The following is a 27023-nucleotide window of genomic DNA, read 5'->3' as shown; positions in this document are numbered from 1 at the left end:
AAAAAGTTGTGCTTTTACAACTGTTGCTATAGTATCATTTTTCTTTTTAAAATAGTATTATTCAATGAAAATTACTATATAATCTTCAAAACTGACATTTTAAAGCCCCAATATATCCTCTCAGTATAGTCTTGGTACTATTCTTATAACATTCTAAATATTAAGATCATTTTTTTATTTTTTAAAAATTTATTTATTGGGACTTCCCTGATGGTCCAGTGGTTAAGAATCTGCCTTTCAATGCAGGGACTTGGGTTCATTCCCTGCGTGGGGAACTAAGATTCCATGTGCTATGGGGCAACCGAGCCCTGGAGCCACAGCAAAAGATCCCGCATGCCTCAGTGAAGATCCTGCCTCAACTAAGGCCCAATGCAGCCAAATAAATAAATATATATATTTTAAATTAATGTATTTACTTTGGCTGCCCTGGGTCTTCATTGCTGCAGGTGGGCTTTCTCCAGCTGCAGCAAGCGGGGGTTACTCTTCGCGGCAGTACCTGGGCTTCTCCCTGCAGCGGATTCTCCTGTTGCAGACCAACAAGAAGCCCTCGAGCCCTCAGGCTGCAGCAGCTGTGGCTCGCAGGCTGCAGATTGAGGACTCAGAAGTTGTGATGCATGTGCGTTGTTGCCTCGCGGCATGTGGAATCTTCCCTGCTCAAGGATGAAACCCATGTCCTCTGCATCAGCAGCCAGATTCTTAACTACTGGAGCACCAGGGGAAGTCCCAGGGTAATTCCCTTAATCAGTATCAGGTATTTAGATCAGACTATAAAAATGGAAGGAAAAAAAAAAGCTAACTTTACACAAAGAAAAAACAAAGAGCTACTTAATACTCAGTAACCCACTGTCTTTGAGCAGTTTTTCTGCTCATGGATTTATGCTGATTAATCCGCTAGAGATGGAACAGGCTACCCACCCCAGTATTCTTGAGATTCCCTGGTAGCTCAGCAGGTGAAGAATCCGCCTGCAATGCAGGAGACCTGGGTTCGATCCCTGGGTTGGGAAGATCCCCTGGAGAAGGGAACGTCTACCCACTCCGGTATTCTGGCCTGGAGAATTCCATGGACTATATAGTCCATGGGGTCACAAAGAGTTGGACACGACTGAGTGACTTTCACTCATTCAATCCACACTTACCATACCCCTCTTCCCCAGTTCCTCCTGAAACCCAGACGACTCATTTCTACAAAGCTAGGCACTAAGAAGGCAAGCAAGACACACAATTCACGTGTAATATGCCCAGCAAGATTTAAGAGTATCTGGAAGTGAAACAAACAAAAGCTAAATGGCCTTCATGAAAACTGACCCATAACAGCTCTAAAAGTAAAATATGCTAACACTCAAAATATTATCATGAAAAAGAGCCTTCTAATCAGAAAGTTATGCCATTCAACCAAATACCAATTTTTAAAACTAATTTCAATAACAAACTGAACCCAAAAGGGAAACAAACCAAAAAATTGCCCTGGAAAGCCTTTGCATCTTTTTCCAAAGGAAAGATGGTTATCAATCATCTTCTTATTCAGACAACCGTATATAAGAAAACCAAAATTATCTACAATAGTACTATCCATTATCACTAATATTTTGAGATACTTCGATTTTTCTGATGTACATAAATTAAACTGGAGTAATACTATGTATAATTTTATACCCTGCCTTGTCATTTAACATATGACTATTCTCATGTCCTCAATTGTTTTTCAATCGGGTTTCCCTGGTGGCTCAGTGATAAAGAACCCACCTGCCAATGCCAGAAACATGGGTTTGATCCTTGATCCAGCACGATCCCACATACTGTGGAACAACTAAAACCATCAATTGTTCAATACTCAGCCGTCTTTATGGTCCAACTCTCACACTCGTTGTGGGCTTTCCTGGTGGTTCAGTGGTAAAGAATCCGACCTCCTATGCAGGAGATGCAGGTTCGATTCCTGGGTCAGGAAGATCTCCTGGAGAAGGAAATGGCAACCTACTCCAGTATTCTTGCCCAGGAAATCCCATGGACAGAGGAGCCTGACGGGCTGCAGTCTATGGGGTCGTAAAAGAGTCAGACAAAACTTAGCAACTAGACTCACACCCTTACAGGACTTCAGGAAAAATCATAGCTTTGATGATACAAACCTTTGTCTGCAAAGTTATATCTCTGCTTTTTAATATGCTGTCTAGCTTTGTCTAATGAGCAAGTGTCTTTTAATTTCATGGCTGCAGTCACCATCTGCAGTGATTTTGGAGCCCAAGAAAATAAAATCTGACATTTTTTCCACAACTATTTGCCATGAAGTGATGGGACTAGATGCCATGATCTTGGTTTTTTGAAAGCTGAGTTTTAAGCCAGCCTTTTCACTCTCCTCTTTCACCCTAATCAAGAGGCTCTTTAGTTCCTCTTCGTTTTGTGTCATTAGAGTGGTGTATCATTTGCATATCTGAGGTTGTTGATATTTCTCCTGGCAATCTTGATTTCAGCTTGTGATTCATCCAGCCTGGCATTTCACATGATGTACTCTGCATATAAGTTAAATAAGCAGGGTAACAATATACAGCCTTGACGTACTCCTATCCCAATTTTGAACCAGTCTGTTGCTCCATGTCCAGTTCTAACTGTTGCTTCTTGACCTGCATATAGGTTTCTCAGAAAACAGGTAAGGTGGTTTAGTACTCCCATTTCTTTAAGAATTTTCCAGAGCTTGTTGTGATCCACAAAGTCAAAGGCTTTAGTGTAGTCAATGAAGCAGATGTTTTTCTGCAATTCCCTTGCTTTTCTATGATCCAATGGCTGTTGGTAACTTGATCTCTGGTTCCTCTTCCTTTTCTAAATCCAGCTTGTACATCTGGAAGTTCTTGATTCATATACTGCTGAAGCCTACTTGAAGGATTTTGAACATTACTTTGCCAGTATGTGAAATGAGCACAATTGTACAGTAGTCTGAGCATTCTTTGGCATTGCCCTTCTTTTGGATTGTATGAAAACTGACCTTTTCCAGTCCTGTGGCCACTGTTGAGTTTTCCAAATTTGTTGGCATACTCAGTGCAGCACTTTAACAGCATCATCTTTTAGGATTTTAAATAGCTCAGCTGGGATTCCATCACCTCCACTAGTTTTGTTCGTACTAATGTTTCCCAAGGCCCACCTGACTTCAAGCCCAGGATGTCCGGGTCTAGGTGAGTGACCACACCATCGTGGTTATCCATCATTAAGACCTTTTTTTAATAGTTCTTCTGTGTATTCTTGCCACCTCTTCGTTTCTACAAACACTGCTGCTGCTGCTGCTGCTGCTGCTAAGTCGCTTTAGTCATGTCCGACTCTGTGCGACCCCACAGACCGCAGCCCACCAGGCTCTCCTGTCCCTGGGATTCTCCAGGCAAGAACACTGGAGTGGGTTGCCATTTCCTTCTCCATTCTACAAACACAGAATGGGCCAAATGTAACCAGCCCAATATCATATAAGACACATTTCAAAGGATCTCAGAACAGAAAATTAAAATAGAAAATACTAAATAAGGTTGTTTTAGTGATCATTAGAAAAGCCAAGGCATGGATTCAGATAACCCAAAATAATTTTTTGCCATAAACACTGGCTTAAAATGACCATGAAATAAAGCAGAACAATAAATTATAGTGCTGGTAATCTTCTAAAACTAGACGTTCTTAAATTAGCATAGGCAACAGCAGTGGGATCCTGGGGCCTCTTGGAGGTGCTTTGGGGTTCCATAAATGTTTGGCTTGCATTCCATTTTCAAAGTATTCTTTATATTTAAAAAGCTATGACAGTGTCTCTGTCACATTTATTAATGTGTAATGAAAAACAACATGCATAATCAACTGTGTTAAAAACCATATGTAAACCCATCAGTTAAGCTGCCAGGCCACCTTGATTTTATGCAGACTTCGGAATGAAGCTTCTCCAGCCAGCTCTTTCCACATATTTCAACTTCTTATAAACATGTCACTGATTAGGAAGGCTGCAGCTCTGCACTGAACTTTTTAAAAATTCAAGTTTGCACATGAATGCTCATATAAAATTACACCGAGGAAAGGAAGTTGTCTGTGGAAAAGGGGACTTTCTCAATAGTATGCAATTAAAACATGAAAATAAATAAGAAGAATCCATAATCCAACTCCAAATTTAAGTGACCATGCTCTCAATTTAGAAGAAATCTGCACTTTGTGAAACAAATGTATTTTGATACATTTTTCTTACTCTGAAGACAAAAAAATTCAATAATTGAAACAGAAAAAAGTCTGAATAGCCAGGTAATTTCTAGATTGTGATTTTTTTTCTACACAGTAACCATCAATCGGGTCAAATGATTCTAAAATCTCTAAGGCCATTGTTTCTATAATGCTACAAATTTTACAATTCCTTTCATACAGCAATCACATAAATCTTTTTAAACTTGATTTTGAAATGGAAAATAAGTGTCCTCAGTCAATTGTTTTTTTTCCACTTTCCTCTAATAATCCAATTGCATTCATTTATTTCTGCTATTAGGATTTATAAACCCTCCTATGCAGGATGGCATTGTTTTCAAATTTCCAAACTGACAGCAAAGAAAACATTATATTTAACTTAAACAATGTCTGTGTCACATTTATTAAAATACCTGAATCTGGAAAGGCCGTCTTTTGAAGATTCAGAGGAAAAATTATAATATTAAATTATCTAGAAAATAATACCTATTTAGTGAACCTAAGGCACTCTTCCTCAAACTTCTCCACTGAAAACACCCACAACACCACAAAATACCATGGATTCCCATACTCTGATAATACAGTCTTAAGTAAAACAAGAATACAAAACTTCTTTGTAGTACTTTCTCTTTAAAATCCTTGTGAATTTTGCTTTATCTCATAATACTCATTTTTATTTAAAAAATTTTTTTATAGGCTTTCCCTGTAAAAAGCTTTAAGTAATACCCAAACTCCAGGAAGATGTACCAATTTCATCCCAAGTCTTTCAGTAGCTACGTGACATAATGCAGTGGCCTCTAACACCCCAGTACAAGGATGGTCCAAAGTTTAATGTACTCTAATGCATTTCCATTTGTAGTAATTAAAACACAACTCTTCTAGTCTATTAAACAGCAGAATTTATTCTGCCTTGAATTAATAACTTACATTTTCATGCTTCATATGTTTAAGTAACCGCAGTTCTCTGTAGGTTCTTTTGGCATGAATAATGGACTGAAATGGTCTGGATAGCTTCTTCACTGCGACACGTAACCCAGTTTTTGTGTCAAAAGCAGCACTAAGGGAAAAAAACAAAAAATTCATCATTAAATGTTCTCTAAATATATCAAAATTAGTATTTATAAGGCTATTTGATTTCTAAATTAAATGGGCTTATAATAAAATACAAAATAACTATGAAAATAAAACTTAAAATGACCTATAATCCCACTATGCAAAGTAATGTTAATCATTTTTGGTGTTTCCTTTTTTTTTTTTTTTTCTATGCATCTAAATCAAGGATCAGCAGACTTTTTCCGTGAAGGGCTAGAGAGTATTTTAAACTTTGTGAGGCATAGGGTCTCTGTCTCAACAACTCAACTCCATGGTTGGAACTGGAAAGCAGCCGATAATAAATTTTTAAATGGATGTGGCTGTGTCCCAATAACACAAAAATAGGCAGCCACCTGATCTAGATGAGCCAACAGATTGGGACAAAGAGCTGGATTCCGTCCATCTCCTTGGCCGAGGCCTCACTGTCTCTTTGCCACCAAATGCTGCCTGATCAGAGAGAGACCTTGGAAACCACCATGTTTTCAGGACAGTGAGTTGGCATAAAAATTTCTTTATGAAATACAAAGTATTTGTCACTTTCTAGAAGCTCAGGTAACAGTCGGGAATAAGTTAACATATCTCTGACCTCAGGGAATAGGGGGAGAGAGGAAGAGCAGAATAATAAAATAAATTTCAAATGGTGATGAATGCTATGATTAAAACAGAATAACGGGATAAAGAGTAACAGAAAGCTGGTGGAGCTAGGCTACATTAGCTATGATGCTGGAGGAAGTACATTTGAGCTGAGGGAAGTGAATGATAAGTAGCAACCGTGTAAAGATACAGGGGAAAAGAGCCTCAAGCAGAAAAATATTATTAACATTTACTGAGTCTTTATTATCATTCCCCCCATTTACAGATAAGGAAACTGAAGCACAGAGAGGTTAAACAACTTGCCCACAATCACAAATCTAGAAAGTAACAGTGCAGGAAGTCTGGACTCAGAGCTCACACTAACCACCTCACGCTAACCACCACTTTGCTACGCTGCCTCTCAGAAGAGCAAAGTCATGCTGGAGTGACAGGAGAAACAGCCTGTGCAGGCAGAGCATAGGGAGTATGGGGAGCTTGGAAAAGAGTAAGGTCAGAGATACAGGCAAAGGCTAGACCACACAGGACAGCTACAGCAAGAAACATGTGTGTATTTTAATTATTTTTGGAGACTGTACAGGCTAATTCCATCATGTCTCACTCTCCTATTTATCTTAATCTTTAATCCGCACATTCAAGACTTTCTGATTATCTATTGTCACCAAACTCTCTATGTAATGGCTCCAGAAGTTCCCCTCCCTTTACTCCCAAATGCTTACACTATGTCCCTGCCTTTCAATTCCCAGTGTGTAATAAACTCCAGTAGATCTTCAACTTCTGAACTTTTCCTCCATCTCCTTGCTTTAACTGGAGCTAGGCTGTCCCTTGAAGGCACTGCTCCTCTGACAGACATGCCTTCGAGTGGACTCTCTCGTATCCCAGGTGTCTCACGGCTAGCAGGTGGGGTAGGTGTTCTCCTTGCCAGCTGTTTCCACTTCCAGACCATAATTTTCCCCTTGATTTACAAAAGCTCCTGCTCACCACCATCCTTCCCTCTCGGTTGCTGTTATCCACTGACTTGGAATTTTCCATCACTCACCGAAAAGTTAGTTCCTATCTCAAAGTCTCTCTCCCCTCCCAACTTCTGTCATCATTCTTGGCAACTTCAGCATCCAGGTGGAGGGTACAGGCAACTTCCTGGCCTCTCGGTTTCCTGGCCTCTCCAGGAAACTCCACCCTGTCCAAGGTCATCCGAACTCCACCTCCACGGTCACACCCTGGGCCTCTATCACCACCAAAAGCTGCCTGCCTACAAAACGGTGAATGATATCTCAAACTTCCTATGCCTTTTACTTTGCTCCTATTAGCTTATTTGTATCCTGACTACAAGAATTCATTGACTGTTTCTACCCTTCAGCCCTCCCGTCTTCATTTCCCTTCTTGCCTGCCTTAGACTATGTTCTCTTATAAAACTCCCTACCCGGTCTGATATACTCACCCAGATAGACTCTAACTTTGGATGATCTTAACTATTTATTCTCCTTGTTGAGAATCCAAAAACTGTGGTTGGAGAAAAAAGAATGCACAATCATACAGAATGGTTTCGTTCTTAATTTCTGATCTTAATCCCAAATAAGGTTCCCAATGCGGCCACTTTTTTTTTACTAAGTCCATTTTCTACTCAAACTCCATCTGACACTCTCTCTCTCCCCTCAAACCTCCACTTACCCTCCTCCCTCAGGAGCTGCTCTTGTCTTCATTGAGAAAACAGAAAACATCAGAAGAGACCTCCACCTGTCTACCAGTAAATCTACCTACACACCCTTCTACACTGGGACCCATCTCTGCTTTTTCTCGTTCTGTAACTAAGGACACCCTCCCTTTCTTACAAAATCCAAGACCTCAATACACGCCTTGGTGCCATCCTCCTCATATTCTCAAGGAATTCACTCCTTTGTCCCCTTTTTCTCTTTATTCTCATCTTCACCTGGATCATTCTCATCAGTTAAGTATGTGCTGGTTATTTTTCATCCTCAACAAACAAAAAGTTTCCCTTGAAACCTCCCCATTACAGTTAAAATTCCCTAGCGGTTCTCAAAGTGTGATTTCTAAACCAGCAGCATCAGTGTCACCCAGGAACTTATAAAAAATGCAAATGCTCAGGTGACATCCCAGAACTACTGAGTCAGAAACTCTGAACCCTATTTTGTATCAAGCTGACCACATAATTCTAACACACAGTGAACTCGGAGGACCACTAATCTATACCTCTAGTACTCCATGGACCAGCAGCACTGCATTATCTGGCGGGTCTTTAGAAATGAAGATTCTCAGGCCCCAAAGTAGACGAGATCCCCAAGTAATTCACACACATCTTATGGTTTGCGAAGCACTACTTCCTCTGCTTCCATTCTTTCCTCAATCCACCCAACTGAAACCTCTCTTCTCAGGTCGTTAATGACCTCTATTACCAAACGGCCACTTTTCTGGATTAGCAACTGACATGGTTAACACTTTTCCTTTCTCTAAACAATGCCAACCTATGGTTCCTGTCAGCACATTCTATTGGTTTTTTCTTTATAGTATTTATTTATTAATTTTTAAATATTTATGTTTTATCTATCTGGCTACTCCAGGTCTTAGTTGGGGCACCTGGGATCTTTAGTTGTGGCATAAGAACTCTTAGTTATGGGATGTGGGATCTAGTTCCCTGACCAGGGATCAAACAGGCCCCCCTGCACTGGAAGTGTGAAGCCTCAGCCACTGGACCAGTCGCTCTCCTGGTCTTCCCTGACTTCCACAGTAGCACCTCTGTATGGTTCCTCTACTCAAACTCTGAATGCTGGGGTTCTTTAGGACACAGCACCAGGCCCTCTTCTGTGTTCTCCTGGGGGTTCTCATCTATACCCATGACTTTAAATTAAATGCCATCTACATATTGAAAATTCCCAAATCTGTTTCCCACTGAAATCTCTTCCCAGAACCTGACTACCTTCCTGGACAACTTAAATTTAGCCAAGTTCAGAACACCCAGAACTGTTCTTCTCCCTGCCTCCTTTATCTCAAACAAACAGACTTTCCATTCAGTTGCTCAAGCTAGACATTTAAAGTGTCATCCTTTATTTCTCCTTTTCCTCCAGCCTCCTGGCCCCAACCAAATCCATCAGAAGGTCTTGTGGTTTCCACCTCCAAGATACATCTCAAATTCAACTGCTCTTCATTTTCAGTGCTTCCATCCTAGTCCAGGTCACACTCACCAGCAGTTTGTCTTCCAATACTCATCTCCCTGCCTCCTGTTTTATTCCCTTCTAAAGTACTCTCCAGCTTCCCAGGTGGCTCAGTGGTTAAAAAAAAAAAATTCACCTTCTAATGCAGGAGACACAAGAGGCGTGCCTTTGATCCCTGGGTCTGGAAGATCCCTTGGAGAAGGAAAAGGCAACCCACTCCAGTATTCTTGCCCGGGAAGTCCCATGGACTGAGGAGCCTGGCGGGCTACGGTCCACCGGGTTGCAGTCAGACACAACTGAGCATGACACACATGATGTACTCTCCACCCCACCCCCACCTAATACAATCTTTAAAAATATAAATTAGATGACACCACTCCCCTGCTTTGAATCCTTCAAGGGATTTCCTGGGCATATAAAACGCACATTTCCTGTCACAACCTACGAGGCTCAGGCGACCTGACCACCAACAACCACTCCGGCCTGTTCCTATGCAACTCCTTCCTTCCCCTCACCATGTTCTGAACATGCTGACTCCCTTCAGTTCCTTAAACCCCTCACACAAGCTGTCCCTGGGCCCTGAGATGCTCTTCTCCTCCACTTTCAACTCTACGACCCGCCCCCGCCACAGCCGAATCCTTATCCTTCAAGCCCTGCCTTAAATGTGTCTAAGAGACGTTTCTAAGAGTCATCATAACTCCTCCAGCAGTCATGCTCTGTCACAACAGCCTCCTTGTTTCCTTCCTTACCCTACGTGAAGGGACAGGGGTCCTTTCTTCTCCCGCTCCCCTTGTTCCTACAAAGCCAGCAAACAGGACCTTCTTCCCTCTTGGAAGTACCAACTAAGTTACACTCCTCTCGGAAGCCCTCTCAGGTGCTCCTGAGACTGGGAAAATGGCCACTGCTCCTGTGTGACCCGTCCTCCTCAGCTCTCCACCTCAAAGTCTTGCCTGCCTACCTGCAGGCTGAGAGCTTTCTCCCTCTCCTCTGCTGAGCAGCCTGTTGGTGCCTCCAGGAGCAAGCAATGCCACAGGTTTCGAGCTGACCTGCCTGTGCCTGAGTGTGCAAATTCAATGCACTGGGAAGAAAGAAGACACCCATTTGAGCTGCCTGTCCAGATCATTCTCTGTATCAGCTGTTCAATAATAAAGTACATATTTTTATCTCTATTTGTATCTCTATTTGACTTCTGTATCTATTCAGCAAAAAGAAGGCTAGGGTTAATCAGTACCCTGCAAACTTCAATAATCACAATTTATTACTGTATGTTTATCTACCATCCAACAGAGTGGTTAAATAAGGACTGGGGCTTTGGTATTAAGACTACCTGAATTTTAATTCCAGTTCTGCCAGTTAGAAGCTATATAACCTTGAGGAAGTTAATTAAATTCTCTCAGCCTCATATATAAAATGAGGATAATATTTACATCTCATCTGTGGGATGTTTTGTTAGGATTAAATGTGATAACTTTTGTTAATAGGCTTAGAAAAGGGCCTGGTCCATGGTAAAGTTCAAATATTAAACATGATGTTTGTCTTTTCCACTCATCATAAGCACCTTGCAGGCAGAAAGGGTCTTCTGTTTTATTCAGTTCTATATTACATAAGCCTTAGAGTAATGCCTGGCTCATAGTCCAGTCTGAATAAATGCTTAATGAAAATATAAAATGAAATATAAAAGAAAAAACTTCATCATTTGGTCCTCAATTCTTGTAAGTTCAATAGCATTCAACAAGAAATTGATATTAATGTTAAAAGCTTACATTTGTATTGTTTATTACTGCTAGGAACCGGTTTTAACTTTTACATGAATGAACACTTGCATCACAACTTTGTAAGAAGACATTATTATTCTTTCCATTTTACAGATGAGAGGCTGACTGAAGTGCCTGCACAGACAGAAAATGGCAGAGCTGGGATTCAAATCCACGTGTGAGTTTCAAGCATGAACTCTTTGGCCACTATACCATAACAGAAAAGCAAGTTCAACTTAACTAACAGTTCAGTTCACTTAAAATATATTCTAATTGTACGGACTCTGTTTCTTTTCTAAAATGTGTCCTACTATTATTAATTGCATCTCATATGGAAAAAGTTTTCCCAGTGATCTTACATTGAACTTAGAATAATATTAATGAAAAGTATTTCATAAGAAATAACTTTTACTCGATATACATTACTTTATTTTTTTTGTTGTTGTTGGCAAAGTAATGTCTCTGCTTTTTAATATGCTATCTAGGTTGGTCATAATTTTTCTTTTTTTTTTTAATATTTATTTATTTATTATTTTTTTTCCCAACTACAATTTTATTTTTAAACTTTACAAAATTGTATTAGTTTTGCCAAATATCAAAATGAATCCGCCACAGGTATACATATGTTCCCCATCCTGAACCCTCCTCCCTCCTCCCTCCCCATACCATCCCTCTGGGTCGTCCTAGTGCACTAGCCCCAAGCATCCAGTATCATGCATTGAACCTGGACTGGCAACTCGTTTCATACATGATATTTTACATGTTTCAATGCCATTCTCCCAAATCTTCCCACCCTCTCCTTCTCCCACAGAGTTCAAAGGACTGTTCTATACATCAGTGTCTCTTTTGCTGTCTCGTACACAGGATTATTGTTACCATCTTTCTAAATTCCATATATATGCGTTAGTAGGGGAAGTTTTTAATCTCTATAAGTTATACTACTTCCTGAGACTCTAAAACACTAGTCAGTGATGTGGTATCTCATAATTACCAAAATATCACTTCCTAGGTATTTACTGAAATTTCTCCTTCATGAGATTTTTTGTGGATACAAAAGAAACATTAAGCATAGTATACATAGTACACATTGATATGACAGAACTTAACCAGCTAACTACTGGGATGATGAAACAGACAGGAAAGCAAAGAATGCCCAATAATATAGCGTAACTATTATACTTTTTAAAAAGTGGGGTTTAAAAATAAATAAGTTGGGTTTAAAAATATAAATATGTAACAAAAATAAAAACAAACAATAAAAATATAAATATGTAAATTGGATTCAAAATACATAAATGTTCATTGCAGCTTGTTCATAAGAACAAAACTACAAACTACCATAATATCCAATACAGGTGAGTTTATAAACTGTGGTATATATTACAGGTACCATACACTGTAGCCATTAACAAGACTCTTGTTATACTGATGATGGGAAAGAGAACAAGTTTTAGAAGTAAAGGACTATCCCATCTGTAGGGGAAAAATGTAACTCATTCAGGTATATACACATAAGCAGAGAAGCAGTGTCTAATTTACTCAAGATTTTAACACTTTTACTTTTTAATATACATTTTTCTATCCTCTTTTAAAAAAAATGAGCTTGTATCTTTTAATAAGGCTGTTACTAAAGTTAGAAGCATAAGTCATCTGTGCTTTTCTGTTACCCTAAAACAAATAAAAAGAGGCAAATTTCATAAAATCACTACTGACAACCATACTTCCTTCAAATGATACTTATAGGGCTATCCTCAAAGTATGCAAACAAGTTTTACCCTCCTTATCTAAGCCATAACCATTTTCCATTTTACCAATCATTTACCATAATTTCAAAAATATGTGAACCACAATCTACTCATTTCTTATTGATGGGCATTATAGCTATTTGGAGAAGGAAATGGCAACCCACTCCAGTGTTCTTGCCTTGAGAATCCCAGGGATGGGGGAGCCTGATGGGCTGCCGTCTATGGGGTCGCACAGAGTCGGACACGACTGAAGCGATTTAGCAGCAGCATAGCTATTTCATTGGAGAAGGGGATGGCACCTCACTCCAACACTCTTGCCTGGAGAATCCCAGGGAGAGGGGAGCCTGGTGGGCTGCCGTCTATGGGGTCGCACAGAGTCAGACACGACTGAAGTGACTTAGCAGCAGCAGCACAGCTGTTTCATACACACTAACAATATAAACACTACTACACTACAATAGACATCTTTACTCACATTGCTTCTTCCATAACTGCATGATTTTCTTAGAACAGACTAATAATTTTTACTTCAAAGAACATATACTCCCACCTTTTAAAACATATTTTACCTACAAAAGAGAACAAACAGGAATTCTTCAGAGAAACTGGTCTCAGATTATTAGTTAGTAATCCCATGGCCAAAGCTGCTAAAGCAAATATATGTTCCATCCCTTCCTTCATCTCTTTAAGCATTTAATTTGCTCTGACCTAACCTGTTCTATCACTAATCAAAGCAATATTCAAAGAAAGAGGAAACCACATTTTTCATCCTAAATTGAACACTGTAATTACCCAAAGAAGAAATTCCTAATAATTTTTTAAAATCACCTGATAAAAATCAATTGAATATTCAGAGAAGAAGAAATCCAAATTATTGAATAGCTGATCATGCCAATATTATCTGGGAAATATTTCATTTAATCCTTATAACTTTGTGAGATCATTTACTTCCAAAATAAGAAACTAATGGTCATAAATATTAACAACTCACCGAAGGGTATATAATTCATTTGCAGTGGGATTCAAATTCAGATCTAATTTCAATGCTCACTATTTTTTCCAGGATGCCAAGCTTTCTGAGATAAGGACAACCCCAGCTACTGGCTTTGCCTTTATCATTATACTTACTTGTATTATAGTTGGGAAGGTTCCTCTTAATCACATTTTAAAAACTGTAACTACAAATAAAACCATGTTTTCATGAACAATATCATAAAATGGAATTATCTTTATGAAGATCAGGTTCTCCAAACTAAAATCCAGGACACATTGCTCAATAAGTTTTCCCCCCAATTGTAAAGTCATAAAGTCCTAAAATTAATTCACACTTTATAAAAAAGGCATTGCTACAGTAAAAAAAAGTTAAAGGGAGAAATATAAAATAAATTACAAACTGTTATTATATCGTGAAAATGTCATTGTCACTTATCTACTGTTGACTATGAATCTACTGCTTAAGATGCAATAATATTCATTAAATAAAATTAAGTGTTTTGTTATCCATTCATACTAGCCTCCCCCTCCCTGGAAAAAAAATTGGCTTACTAGATTCTTAATATCCTAATTTTTTAAAATTTCTAAATTTACTTACATATACCCTGTTTTATTTTACAAGGGATTTAAAGTAGCCTAGAATGATATATATACAATTTGACATAGGAGTACATGATTAGGGGAAAATAAACAAGATAAATAAGAAATAATGTATGGGTGAAGTTAGTGCAAATGCTTATAATGAAGTCCTTTCTAAATACCCGTTAGAGGTGGGCCCCAAATTTGGCTCTGAGCCCACTAAAGCCATCACAACGAGAATACAACCAGTTAAAACATGAATTATAGGAACCATATAATAAAAACAATTCAGGTACTTGGAGAACTGAGGAGAGGCATAATTATTCCTGTAATAAAACCAGAGAAGAGTTCCTCCTGTGTATGTTTATGAAGGAGACACTGTATAATGCGGTAACAATGTCCTAATCAACATCCTTACACAATTCTAATAGTGGGTTTCAGATGGTTCTTCACTTAAGAGTATCCATCAGCAGAGACTGTCTCATAAGGTCAAAACACAGTTCATGAGCAAAGGCAGGGAGGAGAGGACAAAGCAGCATGCCATACTGCTCTCTGACAGACTCAATGCAAGAAGAAATCTTAAGTGTTTCTAGAAAAATAAATAATAAGCTCCATATTCCTCAGACAATCTTCCAAAGATGACTTCCGTCAACTGAGCTCTTGATAGGTAAAGAGGCACAGGAACTTTGTGTTTATGCTCTATGACTGGAGCCTGGCTTTAAGAGTGTGTGCATTACAAGGTAAAGGCAGATCAATATGCTGAGTCAACTGGTTCTGAAAGGGAGAGAGACAACCTCTTAGAAGGTGAGATGCTGTCTAAGCAGGACAACTGCCCACATCCACAGGGCATGAGAGCACAAACAACTGTACCAAGATTTTCTCAAAAAACAATTTGGTTTTTCCCCAACAGAATGAAGAATGAGCAACACCTGCCAAGTATCTGAGTAATTTGTGGGAAGAACCATAAGTGATTTAACAATTTCTCTTAATGGTCACAGAGAACTTCTCTAATCCTTGAATGATGTTAAGGAAAAAGGAACTTTCAACAATGGTTAAGAAGACAACACAATTTTACTCATTCTTGGAAGTAAAGATAAATATTTAAATATATTAAAACCTGTTGTTGTTTAGTCACTAAGTTGTGTCCGACTCTTCTGCGACCCCATGGACTGCAGGCCACCAGTCTCCTCCTCCCTCCATGGGATTTCCAAGGCAAGAATACTGGAGTGGGTTGCCATTTCCTTCTCCAATTAAAATCTGTAGTCATGCTGAATTAATGAATTCTCATTAATACACTGAATTCATTAAAATACCTACTTGAGGAGAAATAATGTGCAAAGAGATAACATCTCCATATAATTTCAGGCTCTTTTCCAACTGAATCCAGGTTAATGAGTTTTCAAAATGCATCTTCTAAATAACTAAGTAATTCAGATGACTAACTTTGAACTTTCTCTTTACCTGTTATACTTGACACAAATTTCAACAAACACCATACTGGAAATACTTCTTTTTGACATATCTCTCTCTACTGCACACATATCCCTTGGTGGCTCAGACGATAAAGCGTCTACCTACAGTGCGGGAGACCTAAGTTTGATCCCTGCGGCAGGAAGATTCCCTTGGAGAAGGAAATGGCAACCCACTCCAGTGTTCTTGCCCGGAAAATCCCATGGACAGAGGAGCCTGGCAGGCTACAGTCCATGGGGTGGCAAAGAGTCGGACACAACTGAGCGACTTCACTCTCTACTACAGAAATCTACTTGTTCTTTCTTCTAAATTCAGACAAGTGTGCAAGCATCACTGTACTTTTGATGCTTACCCTCTGCCCCTCCATTTTGGAAACAATGTCATGAAACTAAAGGCTACTTCGTGCAAAAACTGAAGTTTTTCATTTGAGAACTTCAAAAAATATTTAAAAACTTAACAACTGAAACACTGTCAGCTCTCTTTTAGTATCTACTCTCAAATATCTTGTTTTAATGTCTTCCTAACACTCTGATTTTTAAAATAAATCACAAAATTATCTACTTGTACTATATATAGTATTTTTAAATGGAGTTCAGCTTCTTACAATTACACTTTCAGATTGATTAGGAGAAAACCAGATGTTATTAATACAGTTGTTACAAGTACGTGCAATATGACCAATCCCCAGCTTTTTGATTTCTAAAAACTTCCTCTCAGAGACTTAAAACACAAATGACATATGAAAAATCTTACCAATAGATATATAGCCCAGAATGGGAAAAACTTATATAAATGATCACTTACCTTGCCTTGCAGACTTTACAGTTCAAAAACTTTTAGGCAAGTGCAGTATTTACATAAAAATCTCACTCAGGAAAATATATCTGTGATAGGATTTATTAGGGACATTAGCCATGGGGCTGGCACTCAGGGAATGGTAGCATATATGCTAATACTTGTCATTTCTAATCTGGTCCAATTCCTCCTGCAAAAGCTTCTAAACTATTGGAACAAAAATTTTTTCACAATTGCTTCAGTTTCTACTAGGCTGATGAACAGAAGTGAAGTGAACTGAAAGTCGCTCAGTCGTGTCCGACTCTTTGTGACCCCATGGACTATAAAGTCCATGGGATTCTCCAGGCCAGAATACTGGAGTGGGTAGCCTTTCCCTTCTCTAGAGGATCTTCCCAACCCAGGGGTCGAACCTGGGTCTCCAGCATTGTAGGTGGATTCTTCACTAGGCTGATGAAAACTAACATTCAAATTATACAGAAATTCACTTAGGCATGCAATCTAAAAATCCCAAACCATTTGCGATTAAAATGTACTTAATTTTCATTTGCTGAAAGCTCCATTTGAAAAAGAGTAATTCTATATTTCTTCACTGAAGCTTTAAAAGCTCTGTGGTGTCAATTAACATGAATCTCTCACTGCAAATGTGAAGTATATATCTGCAATAGTTATCCCACATTGAACACAAAAATATTACACGTGGATTATTTTACTTCTTTTATTGGAGATTATTTTCCAAAGTCTTGTTAGAATGTTGCCACCATGGGTATGTATCTTCTCTGCTTTTACCTGTTTGAAGGTTTCAATAATACACGTTTTATAAGTTGTCATTAAATAATTTTAACTCCTTTCGAGAAAATCTGAAATATTAAATATCATATATTACATTGTAACTACTAGGTATTACCATCAATCAACTTTGCCTTGCTGCTACAATTAAAAGTCTTTTGCAATTACAGTGTTCATAGATTTCACATCCAGAAAAACACCCTACAAATATATGCTATGAACACGACTAGAGATGCACATAACAGGCATTAACATGACTTCACAACTTTCAGGTTTTGTTATTTCTGTGACTCTCATATTAAATATATATTTTTACAGTAACACTTAAGAGTACTAATTATCCATCACTAGATAATAAATTATCCCAAATTTTGGTGGCTTAAACAAGACTAGTATTTCAGTTTCTGTGAGTCAGGAATTCAGGAGCAGCTCAGTGAGGTAGTTCTGGCTCATGGTCCCACCTGAAGCTGCTGTCAAGATGCAGGCCACTGAAAGAGCCATCTGACCGCCTGCCTGAGGCTGGAGTATCCACTCCCAAGATGGTTCACCCGGTACTAGCAGGCCTTAGTTCTTTGCAATGTGGACCTCTCCATAGGGCTGCTCCAGTGTCTTCTCAACAGAACAGCCGGCTTCCCTAAAGCAGTGGTCCTCAATAGAGGTCCCTCAGGAGACATCTCAGTGTTTAAGACAACCAGAGGTGTCTGGTGGGGATGAGAGGGCAATGCTATTAGAATCTAGAGGGTAGAAGCCAGGGATACTGTTACATATCCTTCACAACGAAGAATTATCTGACCCCAAATACCAATAAATTAAAAGACGCTTACTGCTTGGAAGGAAAGTTATGACCAACCTAGACAGCATATTAAAAAGCAGAGACATTACTTCGTCAACAAACGTCCGTCTAGTCAAGGCTATGTTTTTTCCAGTGGTCATGTATGGATGTGAAAGTTTAGAAAGAAAGCTGAGTGCTGAAGAATTGATGCTTTTGAAATGTGGTATTGGAGAAGACTCTTGAGAGTTCCTTGGACTGCAAGGAGATCCAACCAGTCCATCCTAAAGGAAATCAGTCCTGGGTGTTAATTGGAAGGACTGATGTTGAAGCTGAAACTCCCAATACTTTGCCCATCTGATGTGAAGAGCTGACTCATTTGAAAAGACCCTGATGCTGGGAAAGATTGAGGGCAGGAGGAGAAGGGGACAACAGAGGATGAGATGCTTGGATGGCATCACTGACTCAATGGACATGGGTTTGGGTGGACTCCGGGAGTTGGTGATGGACAGGGAGGCCTGGTGTGCTGCCGTTCATGGGGTCACAAAGAGTTGGACACAACTGAGCAACTGAACTGAACTGAAATACCAATAGTACTGAGGCTGAGAAACTGCCCCAGAGCAGATGATCTCAAAGGAAGACCAAGGCAGGAGTCACAATGTCTTTTACGACCTACCCTCAGAAGTCACACTCCATCAGTTCTACCACATTCTATGCTTTAGAAAACGTGAGTCACTAAATAACCGCCTTCACACAAGGGGAGGAGATTTAAGTACCACTCCTTTGAAACAGGAGTATCAAATATTTTTACATCATTACACTTAGCAACTTGATTTTTTAAATAAAAATACTAGAAAATATCTTGCTTACTTTTGCTAATACCATGTAAGTACTTTTTATTGTTCCAGAAAAAAAAAATCATCAAAATTCCACTTAACAAAGCTATGTTTGCATCTCAGTGAATGGTCTCTGTAGTCTTTCAATGATTTGATCTAAAAAAATTCTAAGCATAAACATAGGCAGTCTGACATAGAGAAAAGTAAACTAGTAGTTAAAAGATTTCAGTTCTAGTTTTGGTTCTGGAATTTCCTAGCAGATGATCGTGGCCAAAGCGTCTATGAGTCTGCTTCCAAGTCAATAAAATGGGGGTGTCATTAGCCCTGCTTATCTTACAATGCTGTTTTGAGGCTCACATAAGATAATTATGTATGAACTATAACTTTATGAACAATAAAGGACAGGCAGTAAGTGTTCCAAATGGATATGAATGTGTTACTATATAAGAGTTTCATGATCAGCTTCCAGCATGGGGTTTATCACATAGCAAATTTTCAATATGTATTTTTAGATCTCTTACTCTGAAATTTGAGGTTGAGTATATTTCTGAAGTAACAGTAAGATAGAGCAGTTATTAAAACATAACCAAAGGTTCAAATCCTTGATCATTTGTTATGTTATAGAAAACTAAAATATCATTTCTACAAGTTAAAATGCACATTTACTCAGCAGTTAACAGATAGAATCTAAGAGTTACTACAATCAGCAATATAATGCAGCCAATTCTTTAGTCTGAACTGAAAAAAAACCAAGGTATTACTTTATATATTTGTTTCCCAATTTAGACTTTAAAGGAGAGCAGAAGTTATAATGTATTTATCTATTTATCCTTAAGAACATAATGCAAGGTAAGTACATAAATACCAAAGATCCTGACCTCAAGGAATTAAGAAGTCCAACTGGGGAGTCAGGCTGAACAGAAACGCACATAAATTACTAAAAACTTTTACAAAGCAATATATTTGCTTCCTGCAATCCATTCTGTAACACTCCAATCAGATCAATTTTAAAATACTTCCCCTCCTACTTTACAACTCAAGAAACTATAGCTAGCTCTCCACTGCCCAGAAAAATGCAATTGCTTTAGTCCTACTCCTCCTAATAATTTCTGGAGGTAGGACCCAAGCATCTGTATGTTTAAAGGCTCCACAAGTGATTCTGAAGCACACGCAGAATGAAAACCAGAAGTGGGTTCACCCTATCTGAGACATTCCTCCTGTCAGGCTAGTCCATCTCATATCTCATTTTCTTAGTTACATTTTCTCCTGTTACCTAAAAATGTTCCCTTTCTAGAAATGTTCCAAATACTACCCATCCTTCAAAATAATCCTCAAATCCTTCTTCCTCCATGAAACATTCTAGCTACTATAGCCTACTGGACCTCCAAACTTCTGTATACATCAATACTTAAAAAAAAAAATCTTATTCATTTATGTATTTGTCTGTGCTGGATGTTCACTGCTGCTCGGGCTTTTTCTCTAGTTGCAGCAGGTAGGGGCTACTCTCTAGTTGCGGTGCATGAGCTTCAGAAGCTGCAGCCACGGGCTGAGTATTTACGGCTTCCAGGCTCTAGAGCCCCGGCTCAGTAGTTGTGGCACATGGGCTTAGTTGCTCCACAGCATGTAGAGGATCAAACCTATGTCTCTCGCACTGGCAGGCAGATTCTTTACCACTAAGACACCAGGAAAGCCACACACACACCTTCCAGTGTATAAAAGAAACAGATACAACACATGAGTGAACATATATATATATATACACACACACACATATATATATATATATATATAAAGTGAAGTCACTCAGTCGTGTCTGACTCTTTGTGACCCCATGGACTGTACCCTACCTGGCTCCTCCATCCATGGAATTTTCCAGGCAAGAGTACTAGAGTGGGTTGCCATTTCCTTCTCCAGGGGATCTTCCCGACCCAAGGATTGAACCTGGGTCTTCCGCATTGCAGACAGACACTTTACCATCTGAGCCACCTGGCAAGCCCTAGATAGATATATACATATATAACATATTCACCAATCTGTTATATCTGTTTCTTTTATACACTGGAAGCCATTTAACACTGTCAGATGAATGCCGAACAGATTTTTTTCACTAAAACAAACCTATAACATAAATACAAAAATACACATATTTCAAACTTCCAAAATTATGTTGCCTTACTACCTAGAGTTACAGAAATCTTTAGCAAACTGGCTCATTTCCTGATTGTAATTTTCACGGCCACTGTCATTCAACAGTGTTAATGAAAAGCTTCCTTCAAGTATCCGATCCACATATCTAAGGCTGAACCATACAAGTTTATAACCTGAATCTAATCCTAAGGTAGTTAATATCTCAGAGACTGTCCTCAAGAAATATGTAGAAAAATAATCAGGGGGAGGCATGAAACATTACTTTTCAATAGCCTCGAAATCCAAAGGGTTAGACATTCTTGACATTAGGTTTGGAACTATAAACTTGGACGTACAGTATATGAACAAGGCCATTGTTGAGACTGTATTGGACAATGAATTCAAAAGGAGAATATAGTGTACTGTTTCCTTTTGTAGGTGGAAAATTCAACTTACCCTATCAAGTTTTCACTCAGGGCCAATCAATCCAAACATACAGGGTTTATAAACAGTGCTCAACCAAAGGTGATTTTGCCTCCAGATTACATGTGGCAACGTCTAGAAACGTTTTTGGTTGTCACACCGGGGGTTCCAACTGGCATCTAGTGGGTAGGGATACAAGGATGCTGTTAAATACCCTACAACGCACAAGACAGTCCCCACAACAACAACAAAATATCGACCCAAGATGTCAACAGGATGAGTAATCCTGCTGCTGCTGCTGCTGCTGAGTCACTTCAGTCGTGTCCGACTCTGTGCGACCCCAAAGACGGCAGCCCACCAGGCTGCCCCGTCCCTGGGATCCTCCAGGCAAGAATGCTGGAGTGGGTCGCCATTTCCTTCTCCAATGCATGAAAGTGAAAGTGAAGTCGCTCAGTCGTGTCTGACCCTCAGAGACCCCATGGACTGCAGCCCACCAGGCTCCTCCATCCATGGGATTTTCCAGGCATAAGTATTGGAGTGGGGTGCCATTGCCCTCTCCTGAGTAATCCTAGTGTTACACTATATTTGGGAATGTAAACACAGCTTGACAGATGCTCATAATAGTTATTGTCTATTTTCTTAACTTGCTATTTTTTCCCCTTTTGCATCAGTTCAGTTCAGTCGCTCAGTCGTGTCCGACTCTTTGCGACCCCATGAACCGCAGCACGCCAGGCCTCCCTGTCCATCACCAACTCCCAGAGTCCACCAAAACCCATGTCCCTTTAGTCGGTGATGCCATCCAACCATCTCATCCTCTGTCATCCCCTTCTCCTCCTGCCCTCAATCTTTCCCAGCATCAGGGGTTTTTTCCAAATGAGTTAGCTCTTCACATTAAGTGGCCAAAGTACTGGAGTTTCAGCTTCAACATCAGTCCTTCCAATGAACACCCAGGACTGATTTCCTTTAGGATGGACTGGTTGGATCTCCTTGCAGTCCAAGGCACTCTCAAGAGTGTTCTCCAACACCACAGTTCAAACTCATCAATTCTTCAGCGCTCAGCCTTTTTTATAGTCCAACTCTCACATCCATACATGACCACAGGAAAAACCATAGCCTTGACTAGACGGACCTTTGTTGACAAAGTAATGTCTCTGCTTTTGAATATGCTATCTAGGTTGGTCATAACTTTCCTTCCAAGGAGTAAGTGTCTTTTAATTTCATGGCTGTAATCACCACCTGCAGTGATTTTGGAGCCCAGAAAAATAAAGTCAGCCACCGTTTCTACTGTTTCCTCATCTATTTGCCATGAAATGATGGCATCAATATCATTTAATTTATTGAGATTGCTAATTTCAAAGTAGATGATTCAAAGCATAAGGCATTTAGGACACTAACCTAGGAATCAGAAACTGAAGCAAGTCAAACTTGTAATGTCAGGTGAGGAAATTATTAAACTTCTAGCAATATAAGATACCAACACCAATATTTCACTTCAATTTAATACTAAGATCACTGAGAAGTCATATTTTACTATAACAAATGAGAAAGATAACTAAGATTTTCACCAGCGTGTGGTAGCCTGGAGAAGGAAACATAAATAGAAACTTATTATTCAAAAGTCTAAGTTCAAGAAGAAGAAGAAGGCAACGGCACCCCACTCCAGTACTCTTGCCTGGAAAATCCCATGGACTGAGCCTGGTAGGCTGCAGTCCATGGGGTCGCTAAGGGTCAGACACGACTCAGCGACTTCACTTTCACTTTCATGCATTGGAGAAGGAAATGGCAACCCACTCCAGTGTTCTTGCCTGGAGAATCCCAGGGACGGGGGAGCCTGGTGGGCTGCTGTCTATGGGGTCACACAGAGTCGGACATGACTGAAGCGACTTAGCAGCAGCAAGTTCAAGAAGGTTCAAGCTACCTAACAATCCTACATGAAGGATTTGACAGAAGAGGGGAAAAAGGAATTGTTACTAGGGATATTAAGGATAAAGCAATTATTTATGAGAATAAAGTTATATTTACCACAAGGATAAGGAAATATAAGAATGAAGAGTTCAGAAAATACTGCATAAACCAGACACTTCAACTTAAGTGTCACCGGATAGACTTGGGGCATCGCATCTGGTCCCATCACTTCATGGCAAATAGAAAGAGAAAACGTGGAAGCGGTAACAGATTTTATTTTCTTGGGCTCCAAAATCAGTGTGGACGGTGACTGCAGCCGTGAAATTAAAAGACACTTGCTCTCTGGTTGGAAAGCTAAGATAAATCTAGATAGCGTATTAAAAAGCAGAGAGATCACTTTGTCAACAAAGGTCCATAAAGTCAAAGTTATCGTTTTCCCAGGAGTCACGTACAGATGTGAGAGCTGGACCATAAAGATGGCTGAGCACTGAAGAATTGATGCTTTAGAACGGTAGTGCTGGAGAAGACTCTTGAGAGTCCTGTGGACAGAAAGGAGATCCAACCAGTCCATCCTAAAGAAATCAACCCTGAATATTCATTGGAAGGACTGATGCTGAAACTGAGGCTCCCATACTTTGGCCACCTGATGTGAAGAGCCAACGCACTGGAAAAGATCCTGATGCTGAGAAAGATTGAAGGTAAAAGGAGAAGGGGGTGGCATAGGATGAGATGGTTAGACAGCATCATCAACTTAATGGACATGATTTTGAGCAAACTCCGGGCAATAGTGGAGGACAGGGGAGCCTGGTGTGCTGCAGTCTGTGGGGTTGCAAAGAGCTGGACACGGCTTAGTGCCTGAACAACAGCAAACAATTTGCAGGTGAGAAGGTCAGAGACACTACCCCACATGGAATTACAGAGCTGCATTAAGTATCTAGACCCTGGAGAAGGAAATGGCAACCTACTCCAGTATTCTTGCCAGGAAAATCCCAAGGACAGAGAAGCCTGGTGGGCTGCAGTCTATGGCGTCACAAAGAGTTGGACACGCCTGAATGACTGGGCATGCACGCACCTGAGTGTCTAGAGGACTCTTACCCTCATTGTCCCTTTCTTCCCCTAAGACACAGCCTCCCTGAGCCCTCGGCAGATCAAAAGAAGAAGTTCTGACCTCTTGTGGGCACATGCTGATGTCATCACTTTCTAGTTCTGAATCAGATGGAAAGGTCTCTCTGACAGAGATTTCAAACACATACCCTTGCAACAAAGTTGCCCTTGATGTACAAAAGTTATCAGTATGTCACTAGATTCAAGAGAGACACTGAAAAATCCAAAAGAAGATTTCAAGATAAGCATTAGAAATAGAAAAGAAGATTTGAGATGGCAACTAAAGCTGAAAGAATGCAGAAAAGAAAAGTTACAAAGGCCTTCCAAAAATAATCTCTGAGAAAGCAACACAAATGTGCCCCTTCTAGACTGCTGTTTTCAAAAGCAAGAACCCTTTCTGCTTTTTTGTTTTTTCAATCTTTATAAACAAAACACCTCCAACAGTGCTTTAGCACTGGCCAAACTAAATTAATGAAGTTAAGAAAGCAAAGAAGAAATTGGTGTGGGTTTTTTCATGATTTTTTTTTTTTTGGTATAATAATGTGTGATGCCTATACTCTGGCCCTTAAGCTTGGAAAAGCAACAGATGCGTACTTGTGGGTAGACTGACAGTAAGCCACACGCACTCACGCATCTTCCTTTGTGTCCCAGGCACAGTGACAATGTCACCAAGGCCTAAGAGGAGAAGGTTTTGAGGAAAACAAGGAAATCTGTAACATCATTCAAAGCAACAGGAGCCAACATGCTCAGGGTATAAAGTTACTCAGACAGCAGGCTTAGACAAAATAAACATTTGTTCTATTACCTTTTTGTTATGTTGTCATGGGAATCTGTGTTTAGGAATACTTATTTTCTGCAACTAGATGATAGAGCAGTAAAAGGGGGATGGCTTTCATATGAGAAAGAAACTTTTATCTGTAAAGGCAGAAAAGAAAAGAAAGAAATCCTACGGGTTTTTAATGGGGCCACATGTGTAGAACCTTTCAATCCATAAGATTTATTCAAGTTAACGGAGAAGTTCACTGGGGGCTCGGAGCCAAAACACTGTTAACAGGTAATAATAATCCAACAGCTACTAAAATTATTGTAATAGGGGAAAGGCAGAGGAATGTAAAGCAGATACACGGCCAAGTAAAACAGAAAATAAATGAGATCTTAAGAGCTGAAAGAAGGTAAAAATGACTTTTTAAAATAACCCAATAGTAAGAAAAAACCTAGAAGCCCAAACAAGTTAGAAAACATTCCACCTGCCAGCAGGCTAATCTTCTTTTGTCACCAGAAGTCTAGAGCTAATCTCTCTGCTCCCTTCCTTTTGGCAACAGAAACCCGAAAAGTGAAGTAAGCTTCACATGTTATTTAAAGAGCTGGACCAGAGTACCCTGAATTTCCAGGGCCCACCAAAAGTACTGGCTCAGGGACACTGAGCCTTCTGGAAGGAGCATGGGTCACGGCTGGGCACCAATTCATCTGACTCCTCCACTCTGTCCCTAAGTACGACTAGCACCTCTGAATGGGTAAGAAACAGAAATGAAAAAGCAGGGACCCCAGTGCAGAGTGAGCTCGGAAAACAGGGCCTTTGCATGTGGTGATCCCTCAGCATGGAATGTTCTTCCTTCCCACTCAAGTCCAACCAGTGTCCATCACTTCCTTCAGGTCTTTGCTCAGGTGTCACTCCATCACGGAGGCCTACCCCGTCTACCCTGCTTAAAGGTGCAACAGCTATCCCAGTACTCCCTCCCCTCTCCTTACTTAACTTTCCTCGTAGTGCTTATCACCCGACATGCTATAACTCTTACTTACTTATTTACTGTCTACCTCTGTTTGCCTTCCCCTTAGCCTATAGGTTCTTACAGGCAGAACTTCTCATGTTTTGCTCACACTCCATCTCTACCACCTAAAAAGTGACCCCCTCCCCCACACACACACAGCAGGTGGATAAGTATCAGTATAACACACAAGAGTCCTATCCTCAGGGAGATGAGCATGAACCCATCCTCCTCTGTCTAACTCCACGACCATACACCCTATAAGACCCCAAAGTTGAGACCTATCCATCTGTCCAAGGCCAAAACTTAGGCGTCATTCTGGACTCCTCTCTCTTCTGTACGTTTTTCTCCCCAACATTCAGCCTAGGAGCCAAGTATGTCAGAACCCAGGATCCATCGTCGAAAGTGCAGAATCTACTAACCACCACCTACTTCCCTCCCTAGAACAAATTATTTAAAGGCTAAAATGCTGGGCGTTTGGTTAACTTTATAAAATCTTAACGCACACGTACTAACTTTACGGAAACACTATGCAAAGACAACTACTTCTAGTACTAAAAGCTTCATTTACTTCAACAAACTAACAAAAACTTCAGGTTTAGAAATTCTGTTTTCATTTGTCCTGAAGAAACACATGAATCACTTCCAAGTACATGACAAGATGAAAAGATTTCTAGGTTTCAGAGCCAAGGGAACCCACTTCATAACAAGGTGTGTTGTTTTTTTGTTGTTGTTTGTTTGTTTGTTTTGAGCTCTACAGTAATTATACCTCTTGGATAGGAAAAAATCAATACTAAATTTCACAGCAAACAGCAAACATCCAAGGTATCTTCAAAGGCCTAGAGAAGCAGTTACTTCTATTTATATCCTATACTTACATAACAGAAACATGTACAGATAGTCTCAACTTTCCAAAATGTGCACAGAAGA

At 39.8% G+C, this 27023-nt stretch overlaps 1 protein-coding gene across 3 annotated transcripts in view; it reads right to left on the bottom strand.

The window, feature by feature from the left end:
- Positions 1-27023, bottom strand: part of MAPK14 (mitogen-activated protein kinase 14) — a 75431-nt gene that overhangs the window by 43064 nt on the left and 5344 nt on the right. For all 3 annotated transcript variants that reach the window (XM_027525299.1, XM_027525300.1, XM_027525301.1), the window contains exon 2: positions 5119-5248. In XM_027525299.1, coding sequence (XP_027381100.1) covers positions 5119-5248 — 130 coding nt within the window. The remainder of the gene's footprint in view (positions 1-5118; positions 5249-27023) is intronic.

This window comes from Bos indicus x Bos taurus, chromosome 23 (assembly GCF_003369695.1).
Source record: "Bos indicus x Bos taurus breed Angus x Brahman F1 hybrid chromosome 23, Bos_hybrid_MaternalHap_v2.0, whole genome shotgun sequence".
NCBI lineage: Eukaryota > Metazoa > Chordata > Mammalia > Artiodactyla > Bovidae > Bos > Bos indicus x Bos taurus.
Note: the sequence above shows the minus strand (reverse complement) of the source record. Positions and strands in the feature narration are given on the sequence as shown.